Source organism: Triplophysa rosa, linkage group LG1 (assembly GCF_024868665.1).
Source record: "Triplophysa rosa linkage group LG1, Trosa_1v2, whole genome shotgun sequence".
In the NCBI taxonomy this organism is placed as follows: domain Eukaryota; kingdom Metazoa; phylum Chordata; class Actinopteri; order Cypriniformes; family Nemacheilidae; genus Triplophysa; species Triplophysa rosa.
The window spans coordinates 34,121,331-34,137,487 of NC_079890.1; the positions used below are offsets into that span (position 1 = coordinate 34,121,331).

A 16,157-nucleotide genomic window follows, 5' to 3' on the forward strand; every position below is an offset into this window, starting at 1 on the left:
TTAAGTCCACGAGACCGCAGGTCCACATGAAGTGCGCCATTGGGGACAGGGCCTTGGACGCAGCCTTTAAGAAGACGGGCCCAGCTCTTTAGTATGTACAGAAACTGGACTAGGAGCGGCACACCTGTCGTGACGTCATGATTAAGGCCTAGCAATTGAGCGGTCACGTGACATTGAACTTGATTTGTTACAGGTGCATCTTTCCTCTAGCGTTTGCTGTGTAGATTCTGTTTGCCTACAGTTAACGTTGTGTTAATACAATTAAAATTCGTAACGTTTGTAAAATAACGCCATGGGTAATTACTAATATCCCACCATGGCAGACGCTAATATCTCCATCCAAGTCATTAATGAAACGGAGACGGATCTACAGAGGACACTAGAGGTTAACCGGCCCGTTAAAATCGCAATAATATCAGTTTTGGGGGTGATGATAACTTTGAGTAACATCGCAGTGGTGATGGTCATAACTTCGGCTGTATCGGGATGGTCGAGAAACTCCCGGTATTTCCTTTTATCGTTAACCGGAGCCGATTCCGCGTTCGGGCTGCTTATCATGCCTCTGAATCTGTGCGTGAGTTTCATGAAGGAATACAACGAGGGCCCGGACCCTTTCTGTCACGTCGTGGCGTTTTTTAACGCGACCATCTATTCCACCTGCATGTATACGCTTGCAACCATCAGTCTGGAGAGATACGTCGCCGTATTTTACCCTCTGAAATACTCCACACTGCTTACGCGGAAAAGAGCGCTGCTTTTGATCTCGTTCGCATGGATATTCCCGCCCGTGCTCCTCGTGCCCATCTCTGTTCCCGCTGGGATCATTGAAGTTTCCTTCTCCAGAGCATCGCTCGTGTGCAATCCCATGTACTCCAGCAACGTCTCGTACTCTCTCGCATTGACGTGCCTCATCTTCTTCCCGTGTTCGGCCATCATGACCTTCTGTAACCTCAGACTCTGGATAGCCGCTAAGAGGCAGAGGTTAAAGCTGAGGAAACACAGCTGGGGTGGAGGATACAGACCTAAAGTTGCCTTACGTGTGCTCGTGCCAGTCATGACCGTTTACTTCGCCTGCTGGACCCCATGCATGGTCATCATGCTTTACAATGGTGAGACCTTTAATGTCATCGTTTTTTATTGTCCATATGATTTATAAACATAACATTTAGCTACTGACAATGAATGTAGCTGCTATTTTTAAACCGCTTTAAAACTGTTTTCACACTTTAAAAATGTCCTCTAACTTGGCTGGTAGATCACCGAGTTTATGGGTAGAGTAATAGCTCATTCTAAGGTAATAAAAACACAACTCCTCTTTATGTAAGGTCTTTATACACCTGTGAAAGCACAGTTATGTATATTATATTGCTTTAGAATATTGGTGTTCAGATCAAGTACCACCTTTAATAAAATTTGTTGTTCCAAGTACCACATAATGACCGCCATAGAAAATCACATGAATAAATGGTCAAATTAATAGTAGAGCTATGAGTCTTTATCGTCCTCCAATTCTAATGTATTAATAATACAAAAACTTTTTTATTGTATTAATACTTCTTACAGGTCCAGTGTATAAAATTTAGTGGCATCTAGTGGTGAGGTTGTGAATTGCAACCAACGGCTCGTTCCACCCCTCCCTCCTCCCTTTCGAAGCACTATGGCGGCTGATGCAGAACTAAGATGTCGTCACATTTTCGCTTCTTTGCCAAAGGAGATAACATATTTATGAAATGCGCTCTGTAGAGCAGTTTGTCAGTTTAGGGCTACTGTAGAACGACATGACAAATTCTATGCAAGGGGACCCGCGGTGTATGTAGGTAGATATACATTTACAGTTAGTAATTTATTTTATTTAGTAATTTGTCATTTATTCAGAGCTTTTGAAGCAAGAACGAAATGTTTTGAATCAGTTACTACATTTTGCAGACATGCAATATAGAGTTCTGATGTTCCAGCAAACAGTTGTGACGATTGAACTTGCAGTTTAGAGAATGTTAAATCTCATTTGAGAAATGAACCAAAGTGAAACTGTAAACATTTGACATTGTATTTAAAACACGAAATGAATATACAGTTTTTAATTTCCTGTCGTGTTGCGTACCACCAGGGGTCTCTTCAAGTACCACTAGTGGTACCACAGTTTGAGAACCACTGTTATATTGCATTCCTGTCAATAGATCCTCCAAAAAAATTATACAAAAATGTCCATCTGAGGCTTTTTTACTTTGATGCACTTTAAAACACAATTGGAAATATGTAAGTTTTACTCAAAATCTAAATTCTTATTTTAACTCAAAAGTGGGCATTGCTCTTCCTCAATATGCAATTAGATGCTGCTGTGTAAATTTATTATGTATCTAATATTCAAACTTATTTCTAGCCATTTCAGGCAGTGGCGTCCCAGAGTGGATCGAGTTTATCGCTGTGTGGCTACCGACCTCCAACGGCTTCCTCAATTGTATCTTCTACTTCTGGATCAACCATAGCTTTAGAAAGAAATTTCATGTGCTCCTTCAGAGACTTTGTCTAGGACTTTGTCCAGGCGCTGACACAGATTCTGGTTGCGTCAACTCGGCAGAGTCGTCTATGGCTCCTGGATGGAACAGTAACTACTCTCTTCATGAGCGTTTTTCTAGCGTGTCGTCCAACTGCACTCTGCTCACGCTCATGACCACTGAGACCAACATCCGTGAGCCGGAACCTGCTTGAGAAACCTCTATACTTAATGACCTGACGTTTTAAGAACTGGAGCTGAGGTGTCAAATGCAGTGGACGTGTCAAGTTCTGGACAGAGGATAAGGTTCTTTTTAATCATGGGTTATCATAAATGCTTTTTTCTCCATATCTTTGTTCTTTTTTAGTTTCATGGCTTTTGGTGCCTTTTTACTTTTTGATGGCACTATCTCTCATATTTACTCTAATGTATTAGCGTCACAGAAATGTCATGTTTACTAACAGAAATGTGTTGCGTTGTTGATTTGCCGATCAAAGTTGAACGCAAGAGAGCCTTTGAAACATGTTGCGCATTTTCTTATCTAACAAATCCAATATCAAGCAACTGAGGAAGGCTGACCTTTAAATCTCAGTCATGCAGTTTATGCAGAAAGGAGAGTAATTAGCCAGGTAATGTAAAGGTCAGATCAGCCATGGCTTTTGGCTTTAACATTTTCATATCATGACATTTTCTTTTCAAACATGAATTTTATATGTCCATCTAAGTAGGTCTTTTTTGCTACATTTTGTGCGTTCTCTATCCACTCAGGACCATCGTAGGACCAGCAAAACCAAGTTCATATATGTAAAAAGATTACCACAAAAATGTATTGTTGGCGTGAAGTGGACTGAATGAAAGCAGTCGTGTTCATAGGGTGAACAATGTAAAAGCACTTCTTTTTGACTGTGTTGTAAAATCATACTGTAAATGTTCATTTTAAGTTCGTTTTAGCCTAAGCACTTGTTAAAGAATATTAAATTTGTGAGGGGAAAATAATTTAATTCCTTTGTGGTGGAGGTGTACATAAAAGCATTCATATGTAAGCTGTTAACGGAAGTATTATACAGCCGGAAAATGTGATTGAAGTTATCTGTATGTAAATAATAATATCATTTTTATACTGTTTATGTAATATGTTAAGACTTCAATTTGTTGTAAAAATAAAGCGTCAAAGCCCATTTACAATCGACAGCATCCCTCATTGTTTCGGGTGCATTATTGACTTTGACTTGATGCCTACAGCATTTTCGTAAACTAGAATAAGATTTCTTTATACATGTATTTTGTGCAAATTATTTTGGCTCTGTAAGGCTTCAGCATTGATCTGTTTGTTGAACCCAACATAAGATTTTTGGTGCAGCAATTACAAACTTTACATTTTGGTGTAATATCAGGTCCTTCAGGATATTTACTTATTTTTTACTGTCTTTAATTTGCCAGTAGCAGAATGGTTTCCTTGTGCTGCATTAAGATGTGTCTGAGAACATTAAGATGTTTCTGAGCTTGCAGCCTGGTAGAGGAAGAAAATATATAGCTTCTGTTATGTGAGAGAACTCACACATGAGCAGTCAGGTGTGTAGCTTGACACTTTCTGAACAGTGAGGTGCTCTTTAACCGAGTGGGTCTCCACAACATCCGACCATGTTGTGCTCCAGCTCGCATATGTTTCCTCAAGGTGATATTTATAGCTGTGCATTCATCACTGACACTGATGTACATTATGTGTAAGGGTGCCACAGTTCACAACAGTTGTTTCCACATGATCCCAAATAAAGAAACTGTATATGCTGCAGTCTTTGAATGTTGTTTACTTCATAGCAGTTTGATGCATGTATGGAGATTTTTGATAAAGCATATGTTTGTCCAGTATGTGATATATACAGTGGATATAGAAAAGGATCACCCCCCTTCAAAATAATCACATTTTGTTGTTTTGCAGCTTGAAATGAAGATGGACACAGTTTTTGTTTTATCCAGCTGTATTTACTCAGTGTAACTTATTACATCCAAGAGTAAGACATAACACCAACATTTCAGAAAAAATAAAAACAAGAATCACTGAGTTGGAAAAAGGATCACCCCCTTGTGTCAGTATTTTGTTGAACCATCTTTTGCTTTAATTGAATTGAATTGAATTCAATGTTATAAGCAGGGAAAATAGTAATGGCATAATGTAACTGAGTGCAGCTATAATTTCAAACTGCTGTCATGTGTTGTAAGCATTAAATACTAAAAAAAATTAGAATATCATGAAAAAGGTCAATATTTTTTGTCACTCATTTCAGAAAGTGAAACCCATATACAGTATTATATAGATTCATTACACATAGAGTGAAATATTTCAAGCCTTTATCTCTTGAAATTTTTATGATTTTGACTTACAGATAATGAAAACTCAAAATTCAGTGTCTCAGAAAATTAGAATATTACATAAGATCAATAAAAAAAAGGATATTTTATAGCTTTTTATATATTGTATATTGATAGCGGCCTTCAGGTCATCTGCATTGTTGGGTCTGGTGTCTCTCATCTTCCTCTTGACAATACTTGATAATAGTTCAGGTCAGGTGGATTTGCTGGCCAATCAAGCACAGTACCACCGTGGTCATTGAACCAACTTTTGGTACCTTTGGCAGTGTGGGCAGGTGCCAAGTGCTGCTGGAAAATGAAATCAGCGTCTACCATAAAGCTTGTCAGCAGAAGGAAGCATGAAGTGCTCTAAAGGTTCCTGGTAGATGGCTGCGTTGACTGTGGACTTCAGAAAACACATCTACTCAGTGATTCTGTTTTTTTATTTTTAAAACTTTTACGTTTTAAAATTTTTTTTTACGTTGGTGTTATATCTCTTGCTTGATGTTATAAGTTGCACTGAGTAAATACAGCTGGATAAAACAAAAACTGTCCATCTTCTTGTTGCTGCAAAGCATCAAAATTTGATGATTTTGAAGGGGGGGTGATTCTTTTCTATATCCACTGTATATGATAATACATATCTCACTGGAATACTTGGTTTAAATAGTGAGCAGCCAGTGTTCACTGGTTTACAGGTGCTGTTTGTAATATTTATCAGGATCTATTGACAGAAATACAATATAATATAGATAACAGAGGTGTATAAAGATCTTACATAAAGCATTGTTTTTATTACCTTAGAATGAGCTATTGCTACCTACATACACCACGGGTCCCCTTACAAGGAATTCGCCATGTTGTTTCTCTACAGTAGCCCTAAACGGACAAACTGCTCTACAGAGTGCGTTTTGTAAATATGTTATCTACTTCAGGAAAAATACGAAAACATGACATGCTTTAAAAGGAGGGTTGAACAGTGGAGTGAGCCTTTGGTTGCAATTCGTAACCTCACCCCTAGAGACTGCTAAAATCTCCACATTGCAATTTTAATTGTGTTAAACTTAGGAGCTGAATGAGACACTAAGGGGCGATTCACATTTCGTGCGGAAAACGCGAGCCGCACTGCTTTCTCATGCGGTGCACGTGCAGCATTCTGAAAAGTTGAACTATTTTCATCTCGATGCGGCGCCGACGCGTCGTGACCGCGCCACCCCCTATTTTTCGTGTGCCTGCCGTCCGTCTACATTTAAAATAACGAATATGCGAGCGGAAAAGAATCGGGCTTTAGACCGGCATGGTGCTACTATAATGACAGGGTTAAGGGTTCCGTTCCCAGAGAAGTCATGTAATATATAGCTTAAATGCTTTGTCACTTTGGATAAGTGTCTGCTAAATGCATGGTAAAGCATTGATGGTACAGTAGTGGTCATTATACAAAAACTCTATGTCATGATTGGCCAAAAGGAATGAAGTGTTCCAAAATAATACTTGATACATTTGAATCAATATAGGCTCCATCTAATCCAAAAGTTTTCATAGTTCCTCGAAACTGTGAGGTTGAGAGTCCACTTAAACGCTGCAACATATACAGTGAGTTTTCTTTATTGGAACTGTGGGAATATCTGCCGTGCTGTCTCAGCAACTTCTGGAGAGCCAATGTAGGACCATTATAGACCTGCAGGAGAAGATGCGATCAATTCAGCTCTTTTCTTGGTTTCTGTAATTGAGAAAAATGGAGGGATAAAGTCTAACTAAATCCTATTATGGTGGTCATATCAAATCAGCTTCTAGCGCCCTCGAAGGTTAGAATCAGACCTAATGCTGATCAATGTAGTATAGGGGCTGAGCTTTGCTAGCTTGCTTAGGCTGGTTTGAGATATAAATCTGCATAGATCAATAGAAATCATTCTGCACCTCTGCTGTTCTGCTCGGGGTAGTTGCATGGAAGAGTTGTGTGTTTAACGCAGTATATTTTTATCATTCTTGCATGAACTAACCGCATCACAAACAGAATGTGTGTTTTGAAATTAGAAGGATCTATTCAGCCCAGCAAAAAGACCCCCAAAAACTAAGAAAATAAATGTAATGGTCTGTAATTGTCATGATAATCTATATAAGCAATTGTACAGTCTTCTGCTTTATAGCAAATCTATAATGACACTTACAGCAACGCCATGTGGGCTGTGTGCATCTCAAACACATTGAAGTGTTAACATGGAACCAGTTTTAAAACCGCTCGCAGTGTGGTTCAGCTGCTTGCTAGCGGATACTTTGTAGCTGTTTGTTGTCATGGTGATGGTGATGCAATTTAGAGATCATGCGGTAGCCCTGATGCCATTGGCAGGGAATGCAGACATCAAATGGAGATACTCAACAAGCTGTCATATCCTAATCAAAATAACAGTAAAGGAGATTGTTACTTATTTAGTGTTGTTTATAGAATTGATACATTATAAAAGTCATTGCACTTGCAAAGCGTCAAAGTTTATTGGAATAATGTTCATCAATGAAACATTCATAATACAACTAGGAACATATAGACTCCAATTCTGGTCAAGAAGAACTTCCTGTTTGAAAAAAATACAACCAACATAACATTTATAATGGTATTAAAATGACAAACAAATATCTTTGAGATTTAATTATACATTTAAGATTTAAAAATAAAATACATTAAAATGAAATCCGAAGTGCTTCCGGACCAGTGTTTACATCTTGCGAAGTGGTCTTCATAAAATAGAAATTACTATACAATTGTGGTTTCAAACTTTTTGACCCCACTGTAAAATGTGGGCTCTACTCAACAGCTTTAAAGCAAGAAACACGCCACTGTTTTAATCTTTTCATCAAAGTCTGAAAAGGGTCGAGGTTCTGGGAACAGCATTTCTTTAAAAGATGTTTTACCTTTTGTAGGATCTTCAATAACTTGCGGGAAACTTTACATGGTTTTTTATTCACGTTTCAGTCTTTTGTGCATTGTGCAAGTCAAATTCAATACAACGATTCCATTATACTGCACCAACCTATCACTGGGTTTTTTGGCATAGGCCTACTGTTTTAAACAAACACAGATAGCCTGCATACTGTGTATCCGCACACTACACATACAGTAGATCATGTTCGCTGCTGCAAAAGATTTTTTAAGCCCTGGTATATTAAAGGCAGTGGGTGGATTTAATTATCAATGCTGTCACGCCTCTGCACTGAGCTTTGACCTTGGATGTTTTTGTTAGGCTCGTGTTCATATAATGTTCCCTGCTGACCCGTCTAATCTAAAGCTTGTGTATAGGATGATCCGTTGCTGTGGTGACATATCGAACGTCCTTAAGAGTCATGCCACATTTCACCATGAGATTTCCTAGTTTGTGCAGCATTCTATATAACCTGTGAACCTCTTATCTTCGCCAACACTGATGTTGTTGTCTTTATGGGTAAATGGTCATAGAAAATAAAAAAAGGGCTGGAAGGTTCGCACCCTACCACACTGGACGTGACGTGGGTCTGTGTTTTTTGTCATGCAGATAAAGAAACACTAGTTTAATATGAGATGGTACAATAACAAGCAGCATCATCCCTGGCTGCATCGTAACAGAATGGATTTTTATGCTCGAGTCTCTTGATAAAATTCAGAGGCATTGAAATGATTCATTCTCTCTTTTAGAACGGTCACAATGCATCTCTCCATATGGCACTGGGAGAACAAAGCGATAATCACCATCCAATTTCCTGTGTAAACACTCCCAACTGTTTAGTAGCACAATCTGAGACCCAATCACTCATTTCCTTCAGCAAATGTTCGGACGGAAATAAAGTGTCAATACTCCATTGCAGACCAGGTCCCACTTTTATCAGTGCTGCTGCACTCAAGACATTTTTGTCTTCATGCATTATAAAATGTGAATAGCAGTAGGTTATACTGCCAGATAGTGTGTGACAAAACAAGAGTTACATGGCTGGGTTGTCATTCTGCCAAAAACAATGAATGTTTAGTATTGTCAGGAATCATGCATTAAATATGCAGTTAAGTAACGATTAAGTAAAACCACAAGACAAAGGAAATTAAACTTCAAGTTGTAATTGCAATTGAGGAAGGAAAACTTGAATTTGGATAATTGGATTTGATGTTAGTCTGAGCTGAATGACAGCGTGTTATGTACCATAAGGTAATATGTCAGCAGCACTGCATAGCAATAAAGGTAAGGGTTATTGTCAACGGACTGCTCCAGTTTTAGACACATGGCGACATCTTAGTGCCTTTACTGGCACCTTGTGGCAATTTAAAACATTGCAGAAATTTCAGATTCACTTAAGATCCTTGAACCAAAACCTCCTCAGACACTTCAATACCATTTCAGGATACAAGGATAAAATGCTACTTTTACCTTACGCTATATTGTATAACTGACATTAATATTGCTAGAAAGTGACTCAAGTAAAATTGCATCAAATTTAATCAGTTTTTGTATGTAAAGGGCAAAAGGCAGCAGTGCTGTTAAAAAGGGTCAAATTAACACTCCGTGTTTATATAATCCACACTTTTGACCTTTATAACACTGGCGATTTTACTGTGATCTTAAACTCTGCTGTAACGACAACAACGCTAGTATCCAGTTAGTGTTGTGCAAAATTCAATAAAGACACGACCACAACGAGTTATATTAAAACCGATTATATTGTGGAGTACCTGTGCATGTAGTGACAAAAGTGTGCAGTGACGTGTTCATGCGTGATACAGTGTCATCTTTGCGGTGCTGGTGCTACATTTGACGTGCCTTAATTATATTGGCCTATACATATGGCGTTAACACCCCATACTGAAGACAGACCAACAAGTGCTCACATTGCGAAAAGCAATCATAAAACAAGAAACACAGAAGAATTCACACTGGAGAAAAACCATCACGGTCCTTCTCAGACAGCAAGATGTCCTCATGTGCAGCGGAGGTGCGAACTGAGGCACGACCAGAGTCCAAACTGGAGAGAAGCCATACTACTTCTCACATGCCCTGCATTGAAAAATGAAGTTTTAAAGCTCAAGAAAAACGCAAAACTGTTCAATCTTATCTGAAGGCAAACCACGGGGACAACCTGGGTAATATCCACGACGTATCCTCTTGACTATATCTCCTTCCCTTCTGGTCCGTGGTAAGGATTCGGCTGCAAGGTTTTCTTAAAAGCCCGGCGTACCGCAAACACGTCTTTTTCAGTTTCACTCCGTGTCAGGTGTACTTTTTAAAAAAGTCTTTAACTAGGTAAACTGCTTTTATAGGGGTGAACGACGTGTCATTGAATACAGGTGCGCCGCATCACGCCATCGCAACAACATCAGTGCAGCTGTGCGTCATACCCTCCCCCACATAAACTTAATTAGGCTATAGCTCATTAGCTAATAAACAAACATTTTTGTTTTAAACTACTTTTACATAAATGTTTTCTACCTAATTTGAATGGAGGAAAAATAAAAACATTCAGAGTAATTTAAATGCATTCAGTTGTATTGGTTTTAATCGAAACCACGAGTCTTCTTAGGTCTCTGTTAAAGTGATGTTACCTTGCAAATAGAGCTAGAGACAACTTGTAGATAGTTTGATGAAATCATTAAATCCTACTGGAATAAAACAGCCTACTGCGGGATTTTTGTGGTTAATAGTTGTAATGGGGAAGAAGATAATGCAGTTTGTGTCTGAAACTAGAATATAGGCCTACGTGTGATTTTTCAGCAGCTACAGTGATGACGATTTAATTGAACCAACCAGCACAGACATTGCGCATAGCCTTACAAGAGGCTTGTTCGACTTGATGCGGCGCCGAAGATCCGACAGGCGGATGACATCAAAGTACCGCGAGAGCGATTCGAAACCAAACATTTTATGGTTTTTCGAATGGCTCTCGCGGTACTTTGATGTCATCCGCCTGTCGGATCTTGCGGCGCCGCACCAAGTCGAACAAGCCTAATTTCACATGTCTGGAAACACGTGGTCACGTGTGAAACTTGAGGTTTTAGGGCAATTTTGTGAATCCCAAGGTCCCATGTGAAACAAGTAGTTGACTGTGCTATAATAACTTTTTATTATTTTCTTAAACTGCTACTTCAATGTTGAGACTGTTTTCCCTATGCACATTATCAGTACTGCACACATGGCATGGATCACTTATTGATTAGATATGCAAATGAACCAAAGTTTTTTTTTTAAAAACCTACGAGGTTTCAGTCACTTAGAAGCTGGCTTTTAAAAACCAGAAGTGAGAAACGAGAAAGACCTTTCATTACTAATTATGGGTTCTTTACAACCCATACTAAAACAAGCTGAATAATAGTAGTAACATTTCTTCAGTGGGAGCTTCTATGAAAGCAACCTGAAAAACTACAACCACAAGCAATAAACACCACATACAGTACATACAATCCCTAAAATTCAGCTAATACCAGACTAAACTGGTGTAGCTGGCATTTCCAGTAAGGAATCCCTAAAATGCACACTTTCCTGTTTTTAAAGACAACTATACGGGATTAAATGATTTTAAATCACCATTTGCAAGCATGTATTAGTACGTTTCAAGAGGAAATACGCCCGGGGTTATGCAATGCATATCCCTTCTAACCACAACCCAAACATCTAACGAAGACGTGTAAAATGGGTGTGACGTGTGGCACTGTCACGCAAGCGACTCACGATGTTCAGCTCTATGTTCAGCTCTTGATTCTGATTGGCTGGTTTTTGAGTGAACTGAACGCTGATTGGCTAATTTGGTTGCAGTATGCCGATTGGGTCATTTCTCTTGACTGGTGGTGAAATGGCGAACAAGAATTGATTTACACGAGTCTGCTCGCTGTAAAATTCACATATTAATCAGCTTTTATAGAACATACTGTGGTTGCAGACCTGTTAGGTTACAGCTTTTCACTGAATTTCAACAGGTAAAGTGACTAGTATAATCAAGTAAGATGAGCAAAGAAACTGACACGAAGGTAGTGAATAACAGCACATCGGATGGGAGCAATGTGCAATATTACACGCGACAAGAGATTCAAGCCCATAATATGAGCGGAGACGCATGGCTCATTATCCACGAAAAAGTTTACGATATCACAACTTTCATGGAGGAGGTAAGAAGCTTCGAGTACCTTATGTTTAAGTTTGACCAAACCGTATTAACAGTCACACTGTTTACCCAATCCTGTATATTGTTACTTTTGCTTTATTTATATATTGCACATTGGCTTTAATACCACTTGTATGTTGAAAGCTACTAGGCAAACTACTTCAAAGGCTACTGACAACATCAAAGTTTCTGTGGCCACAACGTTAGCATACGAGATCCATTAAGTTAATTTACGTTACAGTAAATACCACTCTACGGGATTAAACTCTTCAGCATTATGAGTGGATATCCAGCTAACACTTAAAGCCATGTTTGCAGTAAAAGTATAGAATTGCATGTTTGCATTAGAATTGCATGGGTTTGATGATCAGTGTTAGCCAGATAGCTAACGTTACCTTGCTAGCCTATCATGTTGAGCTGTCACATTTCAGTAAAGGCTTTTAGCTCAGTTTCATATCTACTATAAGTTTTGAATGGCATTTTCCTTCAAATCTCGTTTCAATAGCAGCATTATATGGATTATAATACAATTTTCTTATGTGACATTACTAATTTTGTATTAAATAACTGCATACAAATCGCGTGTGAAATCGATCATATCGGTAATTGATTATTTTTATACGGAAGACACAAACATTTTGTACGTACGGATGTTGTTTTTGGTACTTAAACAGAACGAAAGGTTTTATACTACCATTGTGTAACATTACAGACTGAGAACTGCAAGTTTAATGTTGCGCAACAGCTGTGCCGGGAATTATGGGATGTGTAGTTCAATTTTATGATTGATGAGAGCCGGTGTCGTGCCGAAAACACACTCCCTGCCAGATTATGCACCCCCCTCCCCACAATGGTTAGGGTGAGGATTAGGTGTTAGGGGAGGGGTTAGGATTGGGTGTGGGGAGGGGTTAGAATTAGCCAATCGGACAGCGTGTTATTGAAGGGGGTGCATAATCTGGCGGGGAGTGTGTTTTCGGCACAACACCAGGATCCAGGGATTGGATTGTGTTCCTTCTCTTGAACACAGGTCACGTTGTTATCTTGCCCTGAAAGAGAGAGAAACTTTTAGACTTTAAAACACACATCTTAGATTTATTTTCTAAAATCCTTATTTTAAATATGTGATTTAAGTAATGCATATCTGTTATGCCTAAACTGCTGTGGTTGTGCCTTGGTGTTGAATGATTATCATATTCTTGTACCATGTTACATTGTAAAAGTAAAAAAACCCCACCCCATTCCTTTACAGCATCCCGGAGGTGAAGAAGTTTTGCTGGAGCAAGCAGGTGCAGATGCAACTGAAAGCTTTGAGGATGTGGGCCATTCCACAGATGCCAGAGAGATGCTCCAGCAATATTACATTGGGGAGCTCCATATGGTAGTTTTTTTACATACTCATCTAGAAGTTTATCAAATTATGCTGAGCTTTCTGTTGCTACTTGAACATAGCAAGTACATATTATTTAACATATTAAGTGTTAATGCCAGTTTCCCCTCTTTCTGTTTCAGGATGATCGAGAGAAAGAATCAAAAAAGGTAAAAAATAAAACGACATATTTAACTCTGGTGAAAATTGTTGCACTTGGGTAATGTTTCTTTATTATTTTTCTGTTCTAGGAAGTTTACGTTACAACGTCAGAAGAGTCCAGGTGAGCAGACAGATTCTCTTCCAGGATGTTAACTACAGTATCCACATCTGGTGCCTAAACTTGTTTGATTTAAACTGATTTATTTGATTTGTGTTTAGGTCGTGGACCACCTTGTTCATTCCTGCCATAGCTGTTGTACTTGTGGGTATCATGTATCGATACTACATGATGGAGAGCAAATCATCCTGAAGTCTTGCATCACTTCACCACATTTTATTTCCGTTGTCTGGATGCCTTGACTTGTTGCACTCAGTGAGCCTATGAACTCACTCCTCTGTAAACACCTGACCTTCCTTTCTTTAGCTTCTACCCAAGTGAGGGTTTGGACATGATTAATAGCCCATTATTAGCTCATTTCACCTTTTCTACGTGTTTTTATTATGTGTAGTAGTTCCGTTTTACCAGCAGGACTAAACTTAATCATTATGGTTTATGATAGTCATGCCATCTCTGATATTAGTCCCTTTTTAATGTCAGATTCTGTCATAGTGTCTTTATATTTTGAGAATCATTCCAAATAAAACTCCTTTTATTTGGAATTTCGGGTGCACCAGCTCTTGCTGATCTTATTTAGCTGATATTTTGACAAATCATGAGTTCACAGTGTCTACTTGGCTGCTAATTGATGTTTGACAGTGAAATGCCTTTGGTTTATAACCCAAGGACTTTTACCAAATTGTTCATCCAAATTGTATCCTGTTTCCTTCGTGGGGTGAACACCCGTATCTTAAGACCACGAGGTGTGTTTAAGTAGAGTTAGGGGTAAACTTTGCTGGAAGGTACATATCCAAGCTCTGTTTTAGAGCATGGTATCATGCTTTAAAAAAAAGTTTTTAATACAGGTATGTGCTCAAAGCATGAAAATATTGTCATATTACTTTTAGATGAATGCAGTGTCATTCAACGTCAGACAACATTCAGTTGCTGAAATGGTAGAATTGTAGCAAAGAGTTAAAGAAATGTACGCTTTTCCTATATTGAAAATTTGTATAGCGTGGTACCTATATCTGCAGACTTGAAATTAACTCTTATACTTAAACTTTTTTTGGAATTATACATTTATTGAGATATTTGAGTGTTTGTCGAACATAGTTTTTGGTGAGAACAGTTTTAGGGAAGTCTTGGATACATTGAACTGCTGTACAGTGTGTAAAGCACCTGTTCATGTAATCACTGCACTTGTGTATGCTTCTCTAATTAATAGTTTTTAGCATTGCAGATACTGGCATTACTTTCTAGCTTTACCAGCTTTAGCTTAAAGGGCAGTTCATCAAGAACTATTATATGCAAGTGCTGCCTTTCACATTCAACTTAAGTGTAGGTAAAATCAACATGTTGTTGCATGTTCATTTATGTTACTGTACAGCTTACATTCTGGCCCTCTGTTATTCAGTATCCTATTCTTTGTGACAGAAATGCAATGTTGCATTATATCGGGTGGTTTAATAGTTTGCATTAAGTAAATCATTCTTATACATGCTATATTTGTAGACATTTCAGATACTCTTAAATAATTTGTCTACAATTTTACAGTCCAAATTTTCTCAGTGTATCCATCTAAACGTATATTTTTGAATTCACCCTCCACAAATCGTCATGTCTTGTTAAGAATTCTTATCCTTATTGTCCTGTTTTGTTGAGAATTATTTTTCATAGAAATCATGTAGATTGATACTTTTTCTGAATTCATGTTTATTTTTGTCTAACTACTGATGTTCAGACTTTCATGTTTGTGTGAATATTTAGGATGGTAAGATAAAATTGGACCATGTTTCAGTGTCATTATAGTTGAATGGAGAAAGGAAACATGCGTCCTTCATAAAACATGAGTGTTTGTCTCTGTCGTTAACTGTTCCTATAGTTCAACAGCAGTAAGTTCAAGGCCTTAATTATGGTTTAAATCAATGTTATATATTTAAAATAAAAAACTCTTTCTGCTTAGAAATATTTGTGGTACTTATGTACTGAATGAATTTCAATAAATGTTTACAAAACCGAAATACAATTATGAATCATGTAGTATCTGTAGACTGTGTTATACTTTGAACTAAATGAACATGCATAAATTAACTTTTACTTAAATCTAAAAAATGAATTTTATGGATGTTCAATGCACAGATTAGTTTGGCAATGTAAAATTAAATTAATAATTACATTTGTATTGTCATCAGTCTGTATGATGTGTTGAAAATAAATATTTATTTATGAAGTATTTATGAAAAATATTTAGTTACTGTTTACTCATCCAAACCGATATGGCAAAACTTTCATGCACTTTGATGTATGCTTCATGCGTATGTTTTAACCAGACAGGAGTCCAACATTCTCATTGTACGTGTTAAATAATGTTAAACGTTGAATTTAAAATTTTGGGTGAACTATGCCGTTAGCAATTATTTATGAGAATGTCTGAGACCGAGATTAGATATTTATGGAAGCCCGTTTCCGCCACGTGATAAAAAAAATCAGGCTCTGAAAAGTCATAATTATGAGATAAAAAGTCAAAATTATGAGATAAAAAGTCAAAATTATGAGATAAAAAGTCATAATTATGAGAT

The 16,157-nt window shown here is 37.9% G+C and overlaps 2 protein-coding genes across 2 annotated transcripts; both read left to right on the forward strand.

Moving 5' to 3' along the window:
- The first annotated feature begins 235 nt into the window (after positions 1-235).
- zgc:162592 (uncharacterized protein LOC561993 homolog) lies at positions 236-3,676 on the forward strand. The gene is made up of 2 exons (XM_057342886.1): positions 236-1,109; positions 2,381-3,676. The coding sequence occupies exons 1-2, from the start codon at positions 317-319 to the stop codon at positions 2,707-2,709; spliced, it is 1,122 nt and encodes a 373-aa protein (XP_057198869.1). The 5' UTR covers positions 236-316; the 3' UTR covers positions 2,710-3,676.
- Positions 3,677-11,631: 7,955 nt separating this feature from the next.
- LOC130555089 (cytochrome b5) lies at positions 11,632-15,544 on the forward strand. Its single transcript, XM_057335148.1, has 5 exons — positions 11,632-11,954; positions 13,200-13,328; positions 13,460-13,486; positions 13,568-13,599; positions 13,698-15,544. The coding sequence occupies exons 1-5, from the start codon at positions 11,793-11,795 to the stop codon at positions 13,786-13,788; spliced, it is 441 nt and encodes a 146-aa protein (XP_057191131.1). The 5' UTR covers positions 11,632-11,792; the 3' UTR covers positions 13,789-15,544.
- The last annotated feature ends 613 nt before the right edge of the window (positions 15,545-16,157 follow it).

Bases quoted from the DNA above. Each gene is read 5' to 3' on its own strand.
- zgc:162592 (XM_057342886.1), top strand. From the start codon at position 317: ATGGCAGACGCTAATATCTCCATCCAAGTCATTAATGAAACGGAGACG. The intron at 1,110-2,380 runs GTGAGACCTTTA...ACTTATTTCTAG, and splicing joins GGTCATCATGCTTTACAATG to CCATTTCAGGCAGTGGCGTC.
- LOC130555089 (XM_057335148.1), top strand. From the start codon at position 11,793: ATGAGCAAAGAAACTGACACGAAGGTAGTGAATAACAGCACATCGGAT. The intron at 11,955-13,199 runs GTAAGAAGCTTC...ATTCCTTTACAG, and splicing joins TCACAACTTTCATGGAGGAG to CATCCCGGAGGTGAAGAAGT. The intron at 13,600-13,697 runs GTGAGCAGACAG...ATTTGTGTTTAG, and splicing joins ACAACGTCAGAAGAGTCCAG to GTCGTGGACCACCTTGTTCA.